Source organism: Anopheles funestus, chromosome 2RL, assembly GCF_943734845.2.
Source record: "Anopheles funestus chromosome 2RL, idAnoFuneDA-416_04, whole genome shotgun sequence".
NCBI lineage: Eukaryota > Metazoa > Arthropoda > Insecta > Diptera > Culicidae > Anopheles > Anopheles funestus.
In genome coordinates, this window is record NC_064598.1 from 8,369,480 (window position 1) to 8,384,568 (window position 15,089).

Sequence of the window (15,089 nt, forward strand, 5' to 3'; positions counted from 1 at the left end):
AACTTTTAAAAATGCGCCCAGGTGGTGTAACTGATATTATTGTGTGTACTACACTGCGAATGACATTTGCAACGGGTTTTGTTTTTCCTACTGACAGTTCATTGTAATCTGTCAAACGGTTGGAAAACAAGCAAAAGTTATTGCGAGCGAAGCCTTCTGCAGAAACAGTCTACCGCAGTGTTTGGTTGCATTTTCTCATCCTCAATGTCCGCTACTTGGCAACAACAAACGCCCTGTGGCGTTATTAAAGCAATATGGGGCCACATTAGCACCACCCCATCGGGTGAAATAGAGCACTCGAAATTAGTGAAACTGTTAAGCAAATCTTTGCAACTAGATAGTACGGGTAAGTAATATTTCGTAGATCGGTAACACTACTTCATCATGTAAACCTTTCATTGTACCGAATCTCTTTTTTTAGAATTAGCCGAAAAGCACATACAAACGGCACTGGAAGACCAGCTCATAGTGCTGTGCATTCGAGCAAAGCAGCGTGGTAAACAAAAATCCAGCACCAACTACACAATCCCCAGCTTACAAACGGTGTCTGACGAACAGCCGGACAAATGTTGCTACGAATGTCACAATACCGGGAGCGTTATAAAATGTGAAGGTTGCATGAGAAGTTTTCACGATGGTTGCCTAAAATCTCCGAAAGAGAAACAGCAAGAGCTGCGACAGTTTGTGTCTAAGGAAAAGCGTATCATCATATCAGCGTCAGAGGAACAACCGACTCCACGAGCACAGAGACGAAACTCCACTGTATCGGTTGCCACCATGGATGAGAGTACTGTTTGGCCAGCAGACTTGCAACAGGATGATGACGAGTCGGTTGAGGTCGTAGATGAAGAAATGCCCGGAATTGAGGTAAAACGAGAGACCATGAGTCTGGATTCTTCCTTTCACAACGTGAAGGTGGAGAACGATGTAAAGGAAGGCCTGCTAACGGATGAGCTTATGTTTGTGGGACTGATTCGACCGCCCAATCGACGTCTCGAAAAAATGCTTAACACTACAATTAAACCGGAAGAGCCGTTCGACAGTGAGGACGTTGCAACACAGGCGATCGAAAATGATACGCTGATGAGCCGGAGCTGTTATGCCTGCCATGTGCTGAAGAGCAATCCCATCAACATCTCGCCCAATATTAGCACGCAGGAACTAAACTATTTGCTGAATTTCGTCGTAAAGGAGTACAAATCGTGGGTTAGTATCAAAGTCTATTAATTGAATGCTTTAAATCAGGCAAGATGTGTAAACAATTTTTTTCATTCTTTTTAGCTCCCAAAAGACACCTTTTCACCCACAAAGCTTTTTAGGGGCAAGTCTGCCAAGACGGTGCTATCGAGCAAAGTTATAGACATTTGCAAGACGGTGTTTCTTCGTACGCCTACATCGATTGCAGATGTTGAAGCAAAGATCGCGAACGAACAGTACACTAGCCTAGAAGAGTTCCATGTTGATTTGCTGGACATTGTACACAACTTAGGCATCATCCATGGAGGTAAGGCGATTAACTGACGTAACAATTATTTTATACAAAACATTTTAAATCACATTCTTTCTATCATACATACGTTTTTGTAGTGACCTCGCTAGACTACAGTGCGGGAATGTATTTTCTCGCTGATTGCCTTTATGAACTGCGGGAAATACGCCAGTGTTCCGATTGTTATCGCCATTCGTCCGAAAAGTTGCAACCGGATTGGTTTACGCGGCCATGCCGCACGCGCCACGAGGTGGTATTCGCCAAACAAAAAAGCTTCCAATATTGGCCAGCGAAAGTGGTGCGGGTGACAAATGATAAGTACGATGTGCGATTCTTCGGCGACAAGCATATGCGAGCGTTGGTAAATGCAAACTGTGTTAGACCAATTGACACGGAGTTACGCACACTTCGAGTAAACGTTAAGCATCGTGGATTCCAGCAAGCCATGGACGAATTGCTACAGTACCAATCGTTATCAGAAGGCTTTAGAGAACAATATTCCTTTCTATCCGTACGTCAGATGTTAGAAAGCTCTCTTCCGGTCACGCGGTGTGAGGATATAGATAGAGTAGCAAGCAGTGGTATCACATCCAGACCGGTTACGAGAAAGCGGAACCAAGCAACTCAACAACCCAGCACACCAGCAGCTGACTCTGCTATTCAGCAGAAGCATAGAAAGTTGTTGGACCGGCTTACGAATCCGGTGGATCTGAGAGCGAAAGCTTTACAATTACTTCAGGAAGGCGAAGAACAATTCTCTCGTAAGTTGGAGCTCTTGAATGAAAAGCATCGTCAGGAAATAAGTGACGTAAAGAAAAAGCAATGGGTAAGTGTTTTTTTCAACGTGTATCGTATCTACACGTGTTCTAACTGTATTTCATTAATCGCTTCCAGTGCGCCACGTGTGAGAAGGAGGCCAGAATACAGTGTTGTTGGAACACATTCTATTGCACGACAGCTTGCCAGAAAAATCACTGGGTACAGCATCAGAAGCGACACCAGGCAGGCGGAAGGTACCATCGTCTACGTTCCGTGTCCGTCAATCCATTAACACAGCATGAAAGCTAATGTTGCAGTACGCAGTCCTTGGATAGTGTACAGTTTGAAGATGTTTTATTTACTGTTACCATTTAACGATTGAACCTCTGTACATAATTTATTTATTTTAAAGCTAACGAAACTGCACTCTCACGTTGTAAGGACTCAAGAATAATTAGCATTCGCTATACTATTCATCCTTTCATATTTTCTACGGCTTACTAGTCGTACAGTCGAAATAAGTTTTGTTGCTTTTCGATAGACTTTCGCTGTTAATGAAATCGTTTTATAGTACTTCCAACGTTAAATAAAAACAAAGAACGTACACATTTTACTTTTTGCTGTCTTGTACCAACGTAGCAAAATTTCACACTTTAGAAGACTACAATTTGTTACATTACTTGGCGCACCGCTCAGTCCACTTCAACTAGATAAAGTACCGGTCGCACTGCGTTTCGAATCGCTGTTCGCCTCTGCTACGTTTTCTGTACCAGCGGCAAGATGTTTCAATCGTTGTCTTTCCACATCCCGACGAACTCCTTCGTGCAATCGCTCGCTAGCAGCGCATGGGAAGAAAATGCACGATATTTCTTTACGGAACACGGTAACGATATTCACGATAATTCTTACCGATCCGCCGCTTGGCTATAGTGAACGTAAGCGATGAGGCTTCCACTTGCGATACAGGCGGAAATAAACGTTAATTTAGCTGCCGTCGACATAATGCTGTTCACTTTCCGGCCGAAAGAAGTTGCAAAACAATGCAAATTTCGTCTTCCCTCTTGACGTTTCTCATACAAAACGTAAACAAACCCTGCCTCTGGCACCTGCTTCCACTTGCAACACCTATTCTACTATCCAAGCACCAATGTTCATCAAAGAAGCCGTGGTGTTTTTTTATTACCAAAAATGTTGTTTATTAAAAAGAAAGATTAACAAAAGTTTTTGCACTTTGCGAGTCTCAAACATATAGATAACACATCACTGTTCTTATTCAATGCAATAGCATTGAAATAGCGTCGGAACATATTACAAAAATCAGTCCTCCTCCAGTTCAGTCCATATGAGGTCATTCAGCTCGTGCCCATCCGTCCACTGCAGTACTTTGGCAAGGTACGGATGCTCCAGCTTCCCGATGGCGCTCTGCAGCGCATCGTGGCAAGAGAATCCGCGCCGTGCACAGGCGTAACCGTTGCTGCCCAGTCGCAGCATCGGACAAACGTCGTTTTTGCCATCGCCCGCGTAAAACACCTTCTCGTACTCGATCTGCCGTTCGTCGTGCTGGCGGCGTAGAAATTCGTTCAAAATCTTACCTTTGCACAGATTCTTCGAACTTAGTGTGCACTCCGTCTGGAAGTGGTATGGCCGTAGCTCCAGCAGCCCATTACTGTCGAAACGGGCCGGATTGGTGAACACCGTGTGTATGAACGGACCGATATCGTTGAAATCATTCCACACTCGTATGAACTCCGAATTAGAATCGCTGATTATAATCACATCGAACCCATGCCGTACCAGGTTGGCAATGCAGGACTTCATACCCGGCACTTCCGGTATGCCGCGTATTGCCGAACTAATGTCCATCGGTTTGAAGCCGTTTTGGTGCAGCAGCCGGAAGATGCGCTGCATGTACGGGATCCATCCGCACGATCGCAGTATGCTTTGGACATCCGATGGAACGCCTCCAGGGCCGAGCAAATCACGCACCACAATGTCCGTGTTGTGTTCGCAGACCGTGTGGTCAAAATCTAGTACCGCAAGCCGCTTCAATATTCGACCGCTGCTGGAGAACATCCTTACGCGGTACGAACGTTGTGATTGTTTACTGTTTGCCGTTTTGAACACGCACGCACGTACACACAAGAGCACTCCACAGTCTTACGTACAGGATCGAACGATCTGGCAGTTGAGTTGAAAATGCATTCATGAATGGTGAAGTTTATCGAGCTGTGCTCGGGTACGGTGCACGCGGACCACTAAAACGGAACAACATCCCTTCCCGCGGCAGCCGGTGTGAGTGAAGGACGGAGAATTTTCGATGTCGTCTTAAAAACGCCGCCCCCGAGATGTGTTTTTTTGCCCTGTGCCACGTTCTATTTTAAATGAGAAAGTTCAATATCAACAAGTGAGATGATAGGAGGGCGCGGCTGTTGCTGCTGCTGCTGCTGATGCACAAGCACTAACCACTGCGACATGAGAAGATGGATTCGGATGGTCCACTTTACGTCAACAATAACAATCAGTGGCAGTGGGAACACCGCCCGGTCCCGGTCCTGCGCCGCAGATGACAACAAAACATCACCACTATAGTGAAGAAAGTGCGGTACAAACGAACGAGAAGGATACGGGATGGACACGGCCAGTGTGCGAACGGTTGGTGGAAACAGGTCATTTATTTTGTCGCTATTTTATCGTACTACTCGACAAATGTTGAGGTAAGTATCGTTTTTCTCTTGACTTGTGTGGGGTGGGCACAAAAGTAGGGTTGTTGTTTGCAGTACAAAACACTACGCCGAACGTGGGTTTGAATCTCATGTGGAAAATTGATCCAAGTTGATTGTTTATGCCTACAAAGAATGGTTTATTTGTTAACAAATCATATTAGGAAATTATTAGCAAAATGTAGTAAATGGACAGAAAAAAACATTGCTAAATTGTTCTATTATTCATCAAAAACCCACGGCAGTTGTGTTTTAGTTAACAATTGGATATGTGCAACAAGTAACTTATAGATTAACTAAACCATTTCAAAATAATTCAACCAAAAATGATAGGCATTTGCTACGGTAGGGCAAAAATAGAAAGTTCCAATGGGTTTAAATGAATTTTATAGTTACGTTCCACCATAACTGACATTCATTTGGTCAATAGAATTAAACCCTAAAAAGATCTGCGTTACTGCTAACGGGTCCATTCGCAAGAAGAACCCGGATGGTGTACAATCGTGAGTGGGATTTCCAAGACCACAAAACAGTTGTAATGCATAACAAGTAAGTTGGATACAAAAGCTTCCCAAGCATGCCATGCCAAAAGACATGCGGAAAAACACGCAAGTCAGTCCATAGACAACCCATAACATAACTATTCATTTTTCTGTTGAGGATAAAAGAAAAAAAGCTAATGAGATTGGCAAGATAGAAGTTTTTAAAGTTGTAAAGAACAAACAATAACACTTTTTCATGATTTTTCATGATTTTTTTGTATTTTATCATAATTATGTTATGTTATCATAATTTAGACAAAATGACTAAATAATTTATTAATTTAATAGACCCATCAGAATCCTGGTCACATGGCATCAATTTATGATTTATATATTAAGTGCTTCTGATTCATAAGAAGAGAGATCCATACTCTGGTACTGGAGACGAACGGTTGTAAGATCCATCCCGAAAATCGAATGTCCTGAAACGGGACTTGATCTCAAAACCATTGCACCAGTTCGATTGGTATGATACTAGAATAATTGATAATAATCCATTGATCCACTGTAGTTAAATGTGATTGCGGCTAAATTGAAACCATGAATGTCCGGTAGAAAGGGATTCACTTTAGCTTTCCTTTTACTTAATAAACCAAAATGATTTTTGTTGTATGTCTTAAGCTAAAATAAGTTTTTAAATTTAAATTAAATCTAAATTTAAATAAGCGTTTATTTAAATTATTATGTTCACCTTTCATGATTATAACACAGAGAAACGATTTTTAACATTCCCATAGTTTGTAGTTTAGTTTAAAAGCTGCAAAGTACATTCATGGTTTGTTGTGCGCATTTTGCAATGTTTTTGTACAGCGGTTAATTTGTTACAGCGGTACGTCGAAGGCAACATAGCAGCTGCGGAACAAATGTTCGTCTTATTTTTGTTTTAGATAAGCTTGATTCTTGGGAAACTTGATTTAAATTACGTAGAACATAGTTTTATAATATAAACAATAATTAGAGCAAGCACAATTTAAAAAGCATTAAATGAGACACAGTTCGAAGTTTTATAAAAAATATATTTGAACTGATTTTAGCTTTATATTTGACTAATTATAAAGTTTAAAATTTAACTTGCAGTATTACTACATGGTATCATTTATCAGTAAGTTTCTGAAGATTTTCACTAGTTTAACTTTTCCTTACTAGTTTGGATCACGTCTTAAAGTTGAATATAAAATAGGAGCTGCAGATACCTAAACCCTTGAATAGACCCATTCAAGGTTTTATAAATACATTTTAATTGTGAACGATTTCCCTTGAAACAAGCATATGTAGTTGTTCGAGATACTTTGAAATGCAATTTATGCAACTAAAAGTCACTGTTTTTATTACATTATTTTTAAAACAGATAAAAAGTCAGATTACTACAATTAATGCCTAAATGCACTGATAATCATATTAAAATTCTTAACAGTTGGTAAGGAACTGAATATTCGGTAACGAAGTAAAATCAAGTCTGGTAGTTCATTACATTCCAGGCGTGCGTCTCCATGATAAAGATGGAGAATGCACATAAGTTTAGGCACATTACACTATGGCGCAATATACAAACCATCACTTGGTTATAAGCAACCGTTTTCTCTTGGTCCGTCCTATGATTCATCTATGGAGGCTTCCATTTCTATGTAGATCTGTAACTTAATGCAGGAACAGTATATTTACTTATCAATACAATCCTCATGTTGCATTAATGTACGCTGTTAGTAGTTTTGTTGTTGTCATTTTCTGATAATGTTTTTGCTTTTGTCATAATCTATTACTAAGTAGTATGCTGCTGTTGGATAATTAATTGTAATACACTAAAGACATAATTTATTTCATTGCTTGTCTTCATACATGAGTCAGTTTACCGGTATGTAACATATCGTTAATGATCTCAAGGAAACTTCTAAATACTGTAGCATTTAAGTGCATTTTTTTATACGATAATGTCATGTATCGTTCTTTGTAACGTAGTTTGTATAAACATTTAATATCGTTCGCAAGATTGCAACAGAGAGACTTACAAAAGTATCAAAAATAGATGATATAAATACTTTGGATTGCACTATCTCAATACACAACCTGAAAGTATGAAGTTTAAAAATGGAATATACTATATAATGCTTACATAAACAATTTGTGATGAATGAATAATTTAAATATAAAAAATTAAGTACTTTTTGCCCACTAAATCTCCATTTTGTTTAGAGAGAACGTCTGCAGGGAAGATTCCTCTCTACAATAAGGATTGCTCTTTTTTGTTTCACGGATTTTTCGTTACTCCGGACAACGGCAACAGTCGTTTTATGGTTTTACGTATAGTTCAGTTCTTCTATTAGGAACACATTCAAGGCAGCACATAAGGCAAGAAGCAAATGGCATGTTTTGGCAAGATATTCTTCACGATCTTTGGCACTGGGTCTGGGTGTGATGGACGATGGTGGTTCACTAGTCCGTTGTCATCTGCAACTCCCGTTCGATCCATCCGATGTAGGACGATACGCGCGTATAAAGTCCTGGCCGATTAACCGTCCCGCAGATACCACCATTCGAGGTAATGCCGACGATATAGTAGCGATCGGTTATTCCCTTCAAACCAGCGAAGGAAACCTTCAGCTGCAGGGGACCACCGGAATCACCTTCGCACGTATCCTTGCCACCGTGCGGATCTCCGGCACACAGTTGACTGGGCAGCACACCCTGGCGCAGGCGTCGGTTGCGGTACAGTAGCTGGTTGCACTGGTTGTTGGGCACGATCGGAATCTGCACACGTTGCAGTACCATGGACGGTTCTTCAACTGTAAATGAGAATTAAAGTTTGACGTTTTATTTTTGCTAGAAATTATCAGCACTGTGTACGGAAATTAAATTAGCATATCAGTTTTAAATGACACCATATTTGTACCAGGAATGAAGATGAAGGGACTAGGAGAGGGGGGGCAAAATTGGAGCAAAGTTCCAAACTAGTTCGAGCATATGTCAATTGTGAGATTTGCTGTTCATTTCTTGGCCTAAAAATGGTTTATTTTTGCTCACTAGTCCTTCTCACATACTCACTCTCACCTATGTTGTGTTATCTACCGATATTTTAGTGAAAAGTTAAAAACTTCCTAAAAACCTACTGGAAACAACTTTCCTTTCCCGTACGTGTGTTGCCATCCATCGTGAAAATTTAGACATCCATCTAAAGAAAGTTTAACGTTTTCTTATTTTACAAAACCAACTTCCTAGTTTTAACTATAAAACACTACACTATTTTTAGTTTTGTTCATAAGTAGTGGTACACAAAATGTGGAAAATTGCGAAATTGAGATGCGTTGCGTGTGTGTGGAAGTGTGTTGTGGAGGGTTGAAAATTCTCGTTGACAATCGTAGATGATGTCCGCGATTGGAACTGGTTTGCATGGAAATGAAGGCTAGCGTTAGTTTTACGTTGTCACGTAGGCCTTTAAAGCATGTTCCTTTTACTAGTAATGATGAAACCATTTTGAAACTTTTTTTTTTAATTTTACGGTACTTTGTACAAAAATTTCCTTCAGTTTTAAGCAAACTGAATGAAAAAAAGCAATTTAAACCATAGTTCATTTCTAAAAAATTCACAAAAAAATCACAATCACAAACTCCGTTTGCAGATAAATCACGTAATACGTCACGAATAACTTACAGTGGCCAAGTTTACCCCATCCGGTAGCAATGAGTGGTACATTGTTTGGGATCTTTTCGCTCGTCCACAGATAGGCGGGTTGGATGGTGGTCACCGGCGTTGCCAGCTGTATCAGTGCGATATCGTTGTACGAAAGAACTCCACCATATCCCGGATGCTGGACAATCATCCGTACCTCAACGATAAGCGATGGGTAGCGTAGATCGCGGCTGCCGAGTTGTACCACGGTCGGGGGATTTGACATGCCGACGTGTGCGCAGTGTGCCGCCGTCAGGACGAAGCGTTCCGCTATTAGCGAACCTCCGCAGAACCATTCGTAACCACCGACACATCCGCCACCGTCCGAATAGATGCAGGACCGTCCCAGTACGGCCATATGTGGGTACTCGCCGGGGATCGCATTTTCGCCACCCACTATAGTTCTGGTTTTAGTCTCACTCTTTAGTACTTTTTTCTTTTGCTTTAGTTTTACTGGTTTCGAAAGATATTCACACTTCACGAGCATCACGTTCACGGTTCAGCTAGTGGCATCCCGTATAAGGATCAGCTTGCACCAAGCAGCACATCCGTTGCGTTCTTCCAGTCGATACGGAATGAGCGAACCGTCGATGACCGTGCGCGATTCGACCGAGCGGCGGGCGTGCGCTTTCCGAAGCGTTCGGCGATGGTGCGTCATCGTTGTGTCCATCCCGCAGTAGAGTGCCGAGATCAAGAATTGACACGATCGAAGATGAACTGGTGAAGAGGGCTTTACACGCTAAGCTTTATGCCGAACTTTACAGCGGGCAGCACACGCACACAAAGCCTTCGTGCGTATTGGCGCTCCAAAGGAGCTTTGAAGGTTGCGCGTATTCGCGTGGTCGATTCGCGCGTACGTACTGCTGCACGGGGGGGTATTGCGATCACTCATGACGCCACGACAAAAACTGGAGGACGAAGTGAGTAAAGAGTCAGGACGGTACGATAACGAAGAACGGGCGGAACGTTGAAGGATGGGGAAGAGGAAGGAAACGTGTGAAGGTCCCGAAGGGAAAGGGGTGGCGCTGTGTTAAATGCTCGACTTCTTTTGGAGTTGCACCGTGTGTCAAGCGCAGGTATGTAAATGGACAAAAACCCGATGGATAGGGAGCGTTAAGTGACCTTCGGCCGACGAATGAGCCCTTGCTAGATTTTGGCTCATTTTCATAAGATATTATCACAGTTTGGGGAAGTAGTAAACGAACCACAGTAAAACAGGATCTATCACCGTTATCAATTCTGATCGGTCGCACACATGTCGATGACCTTGTACTTGAGCGGTCCATTCTTGTTGTACGAGATGGGGCTATTTTTAGCATACACGTTTCTATTTTATCACCGCTAGAACTACAGTGCGTACCGCATGAAGTTGGTCAGTGATTGGAGGAATGTAAAATTTTAGTGTTAATTATCGCTTTCGGTTCATCTTTCCTTCCTTAGCTTGGGTAACGCACTTTGCCTTATGGACTTTAGGTTAGATATTCCAAAATATAAATTTTCAATCGTGTCAGTTGGTAGGTTAGTGAATCTCTCTCTTTTCTTGATTTAACAACCTTGCAGGGCATGCCGGCCATTTCTGGTTTACTAGGCTTATTTTTATCACGTAGGCGGATAGTCAGTCCTTGGTACGGGTGGACGACTCGGAAGGGATTTGATAGCAGACCCTATCGTGTCCGGCTACGTGGCAAAAAATAATTCTAGTAAGCCAGAAATGGTCAGCAAGAAACTATGTAGGTATATGTTATTACTTTTTGAACCAAATTATAACAAATATTTGGGAGCGACCCGGTGGTATCTCTGGTAAACGGCGCCGGTCCACACGGCAGGACTGGGGCTCAAATGCCATCCGGACCGCCTCCCCGTAGCAAGGACTGACTACCCTTCTACATGGTAAAATAAGTATTGATTCGGCCTGACCGTTTTTAAGAAGTAAAAAAAAACAAATATTTGGTAACATTTAAAGCTGCAATAATTTTGAATATTTACCCAACTTAGTGTAAGCTTTTTTGACCAAACACCTGTCGCTTGCCTAACCCATAGTGTCTTCACAACACTAAATATTGAAAGACGATGAATGCATCATTGGATGGGAGGGTGCTATTCAATGGTGGCAATGGAGTTGCCAGCGGAGCCACCCATGAATCATACTCGACACTACTTCGGTGGTGGTGGACAGTTTTTGTAAGCATGTACGCACGATGCATACACGTTGTTTGTTTTTGGTGAGCGCGGATGATGGATGGGACCGGGGAGGTGGTTTTATGCTACCGGCTTCGGTACAACACCGGAAAGTTGCCGGATTGCTGAGCAAAAGCTCGCCGATCGATCGAGCACCAGGATCATAATATAGTCTTGTTTACCTTTCTGCTCTCGTTTACAACCCCGCTGCTCGTCTGTTGGCGCGTCGATCGAATGACGTGGCAACGTGTGAACTTTGTGCGGTGTGCGAAATGTGCCGTGATGGAGGAGGCTTGGCTTTTGGCACGGTTGCAGCCACATTCCGCGCGTGCAATCCCTTTTCGACCGGAAACGGTTCGGAAGCCTGCGTAACTATCCTTTCGCTTCGTATCACGAGCCGGGCCGATCATTTCCTTTTGATCATTGTCTACAGCTTCACGCCCGAGAGGATGCTGCATATGGCAAGGTCACGGGAGGTGAAAATGGTGGAAAAGGGTGCTGTAACATTTGGGGTGTAAGGTGAATGAATCATCGGCCAGTCAATGGAGGCCAACAATAGTTGAATGGGGAGACGGATATTGGATGAAAATTTCGGAAGGAATGTATACTTGGTGTGAAGGTAAAGTTTATTGTTCCTTATGTGCGGTTTGTTAGTTATTTTATAATTGATCTTTTAGTTGTGTTACTTTTATAGTTACATCGAAGTTCAAATCTGTTTTCTTTCTCAAAGAACTTAGAATATAAATAATTCAATACCAATTGTTTCAATGCAACTACTGTTAGTTATTTATCATGAGTCATCATCATCGTTAAATCCACTATCAAAAACTTTACTTAGTGTTTTATTTTTTAATTCGGATTATTTAGACGTATTCTATACTTTTGAGATTATATTCAATGTTGGTAGCCATTTCGGATAAATTTGGCTACAAAGCTACATTAATCTTTAATAATATATTTTTAATTAATTAAATACATTACAAACACCCGGAGCGCATTGTCTGTTTATCTCTTATAGTTTTTTTTTTATAAAATTTTAATAAAAATTAGTTTTTATCCATTGAATATAATTGTACCGTGTCTAAAACTATACGAACTTCTTCTTCTGCATAACTGGCTCAGAAGATCTTGAACTGCAATTTCTTGTTTTCCTTGATTTTATTTCCCCGCCAGCAAAATAGTAAATCCAGCGTAAGAACGATTCGTATGAGATTTGGATAGGATAGTCATGTGTCAGCGTCCACTACTAAATCACCATTTTAATTAGGACAACTATATTTTTCCGCACGTTTTGATTGTTTCCCATCAAATGCTAAGAGGATCACAGAAAGGAACGGTTTGCATTACGTTGCGTTTGGATCTTCTAATTGTTTCGTGAGGATTAAAATAATTCATTGCAATTTACGGTTGAACGTTGACGCACTCAATGTTTCGTGTAGCAAGTAGGGGTGTAAATAGTTTGATTATTAGACAAACAAATTGTGTCATGGTCACGATAGTGCAACGGGCGACTGTTGACTCACTTGGTCATTTGAGGACTCCAATGAGAACAAAACAGTTGAATGGTTAATGTTAAGTTACTCATTACGATGTTGTAGGTTCATCCACAATCTTCTCTGCTTCTTTCTCTCTTCTCTCTCTTCTTCTATTTTCTCTTCTTGTTGTATTTTTAAAATAAAAAAAGAAGATATTTAATCTTATTTGTATATTCGTACAGAAATAATTCATCGTTGGCGGGAAAGAACTTTTTTTTTAATTAGCATCTACTCACATTTACAGCATACTGTTTTTATTGTAGATAATTTATGTTTGCCACAAAACGTCATCAATCGAGTGGATGCAAATCCTGCAATTGACCTTACCCAGCGTACGCTACATTGATCGGCCGATCATGCAAAACGTGCCGAATTTATCAATCACAGCTTATTATGAAATGTAGTGACGTATGCGGCTAGTGTTCGCTAGTGTCTAGTGAAATGCAGGCCACCACCACCACCAAACCACAAATGACGCAAGCGATACAATCACGCGGATGCGTAGGTTTATGCTCGCGGCTCCATCGTCATCAATTTGCAGCGCTTTACCTTCAAACCGCCGTCACCGTCCGATGGGTTGGATAGATCCGGTCCATTCATGAAACCAAATCGAAAGATGTGGAGCTTAAAAGAGAGTACGTTTGAGGTAGACGTGAAAGAAAACAATGTGCAAGTCATCCGTGGCCGCAATGTATAGAAATAGTGGCTAGAATTGTAGACGATTGTAATTGAATTACTGTATCCGCTTTGATCCGGTTAAAGCAAATGTTTGTTTAGTCTAGTATTTTGGCAACCAGGATACTCTTTTCGCATTTGTTTTTTATTGCAAAGTAGCTCAAAATTCCGTCGCCAAAGATCGATGACCCTTTTAGGTGCATCAGAGAAAAGGTAGCTTAAAAGCTTCATAATAAGCTTTACATGTGGGGAAGGACGATAGTACAGATGCTGCAGTGACCTCATTACAGCGAGTAAAACATTACAGTTGCTAAGCTCTCTCTGAGTTAGCCACGTCACAAAAATAACACTAGGCAGAAAGAAGAGCCAGTCTTCATTGGGCGAGAAAGGAGTGGATCGCATTGAAAAGGGTTTGAAATGACGCCAATAATCGTTGAGCAGGGTTGGACATCAAACAGTTGTTCAATGACTAAGTTATTAAATAAAATAACTAAATCAATATGCTTTCATAGCATTGGACACATTTGTCTGACATCGCCATTACCTGTTCATTTAGGTACGATCGTCTTAGTAGATGAGTAACCGGTAAACGATCTTTATAGAAGAATCCAATCCATTCCATTACGATTGAGTGGTTGTACAAAATACGACACGCTTCTAGGCCCAGTGGACCTTATTGCCCCAGTGGAAGTTAAATTATTTTCTTTTAGCAGCTTAGCCGTACGAGAAATAAAAACAAACGCGAAACACATGCGCCTCACGTTTGCAAATGTACGTACGCGAGCCAGTTTTGGGCGGTTTGATGTAAACAATCTAATGTGTTAATTTGCGTCGAAGCTATAGTGGCCTGGTGTGTGGCTAAGCAGGTTTAAAAATCTGATGGATCGGGGCATCGAAATCTGATGAATGTGTGACACGCGATCATTTGATATATGGGTTGTGTGAATGGGAGAAACAAAATTAAGATAGCAGAGGCTTGTTGTTGCTAATTTGAAATCGTGCTTTCAGGATATGGTGTAAACAACAAACTCGGCTCTTCTCGGGTTCAAGAAGTGTGATATATTTGGCTACGGCGTAATAAAGTTTTTGTTTACTTTACATTTCTTACCTTTCGTTTAATGCATTTTTCGCATTAGGATAAACGTCTGTAATAAATAAAATAAATTTAGACAAATAACGTACGGAAAGGCTGTTCAAGTTCTGTTCTAGGAGCTTTAAGTTTTATTTTTTGCACAAGACTTTGAATCTAAGAAAATAGTTTCGACCTGAAAAAACATGGAGTAAGGAATATACAAAAATCTTCTATTTTAGAAAAAGGATAACATTTTTAAAAGATATTGAAAATAATCACTCACAAACCCTTTTGCATTCGTTTAGAACAATCACATTTTAGTACACCGTAAAAGGTCGAAAATTTGAAACACTGCGTAACGCACCAGTTACGCGCCTGCTGGCACGCAATCTCCTATACGCACTTTACTCGTTGCAAATGTACACTTTTAGGCGTCGACCGCCTTTCGGCTGCTTT

The 15,089-nt window shown here is 41.2% G+C and overlaps 3 protein-coding genes and 1 long non-coding RNA gene across 4 annotated transcripts in view; 2 read left to right on the forward strand and 2 right to left on the reverse strand.

Moving 5' to 3' along the window:
* The first annotated feature begins 92 nt into the window (after positions 1-92).
* LOC125761421 (zinc finger MYND domain-containing protein 11) lies at positions 93-2,861 on the forward strand. The gene is made up of 5 exons (XM_049422529.1): positions 93-346; positions 422-1,206; positions 1,282-1,504; positions 1,588-2,315; positions 2,384-2,861. The coding sequence occupies exons 1-5, from the start codon at positions 205-207 to the stop codon at positions 2,555-2,557; spliced, it is 2,052 nt and encodes a 683-aa protein (XP_049278486.1). The 5' UTR covers positions 93-204; the 3' UTR covers positions 2,558-2,861.
* On the reverse strand, positions 2,576-4,334 carry LOC125761450 (pyridoxal phosphate phosphatase PHOSPHO2). Its single transcript, XM_049422592.1, has 2 exons — positions 3,158-4,334; positions 2,576-3,083 (listed from the first exon to the last, which is right to left on the reverse strand). Exon 1 carries the CDS (start codon positions 4,319-4,321, stop codon positions 3,566-3,568), a length of 756 nt encoding a protein of 251 aa, XP_049278549.1. The 5' UTR covers positions 4,322-4,334; the 3' UTR covers positions 2,576-3,083; positions 3,158-3,565.
* Positions 4,335-4,804: 470 nt separating this feature from the next.
* Positions 4,805-15,089, forward strand: part of LOC125761468 (uncharacterized) — a 34,357-nt gene continuing 24,072 nt past the window's right edge. Inside the window, exon 1 of the long non-coding RNA XR_007418112.1 lies at positions 4,805-4,962. This is a non-coding gene — a long non-coding RNA (uncharacterized LOC125761468). The remainder of the gene's footprint in view (positions 4,963-15,089) is intronic.
* Positions 6,672-9,569, reverse strand: LOC125761452 (serine protease snake-like). The gene is made up of 2 exons (XM_049422594.1): positions 9,156-9,569; positions 6,672-8,290 (listed from the first exon to the last, which is right to left on the reverse strand). Exons 1-2 carry the CDS (start codon positions 9,529-9,531, stop codon positions 7,941-7,943), a joined length of 726 nt encoding a protein of 241 aa, XP_049278551.1. The 5' UTR covers positions 9,532-9,569; the 3' UTR covers positions 6,672-7,940.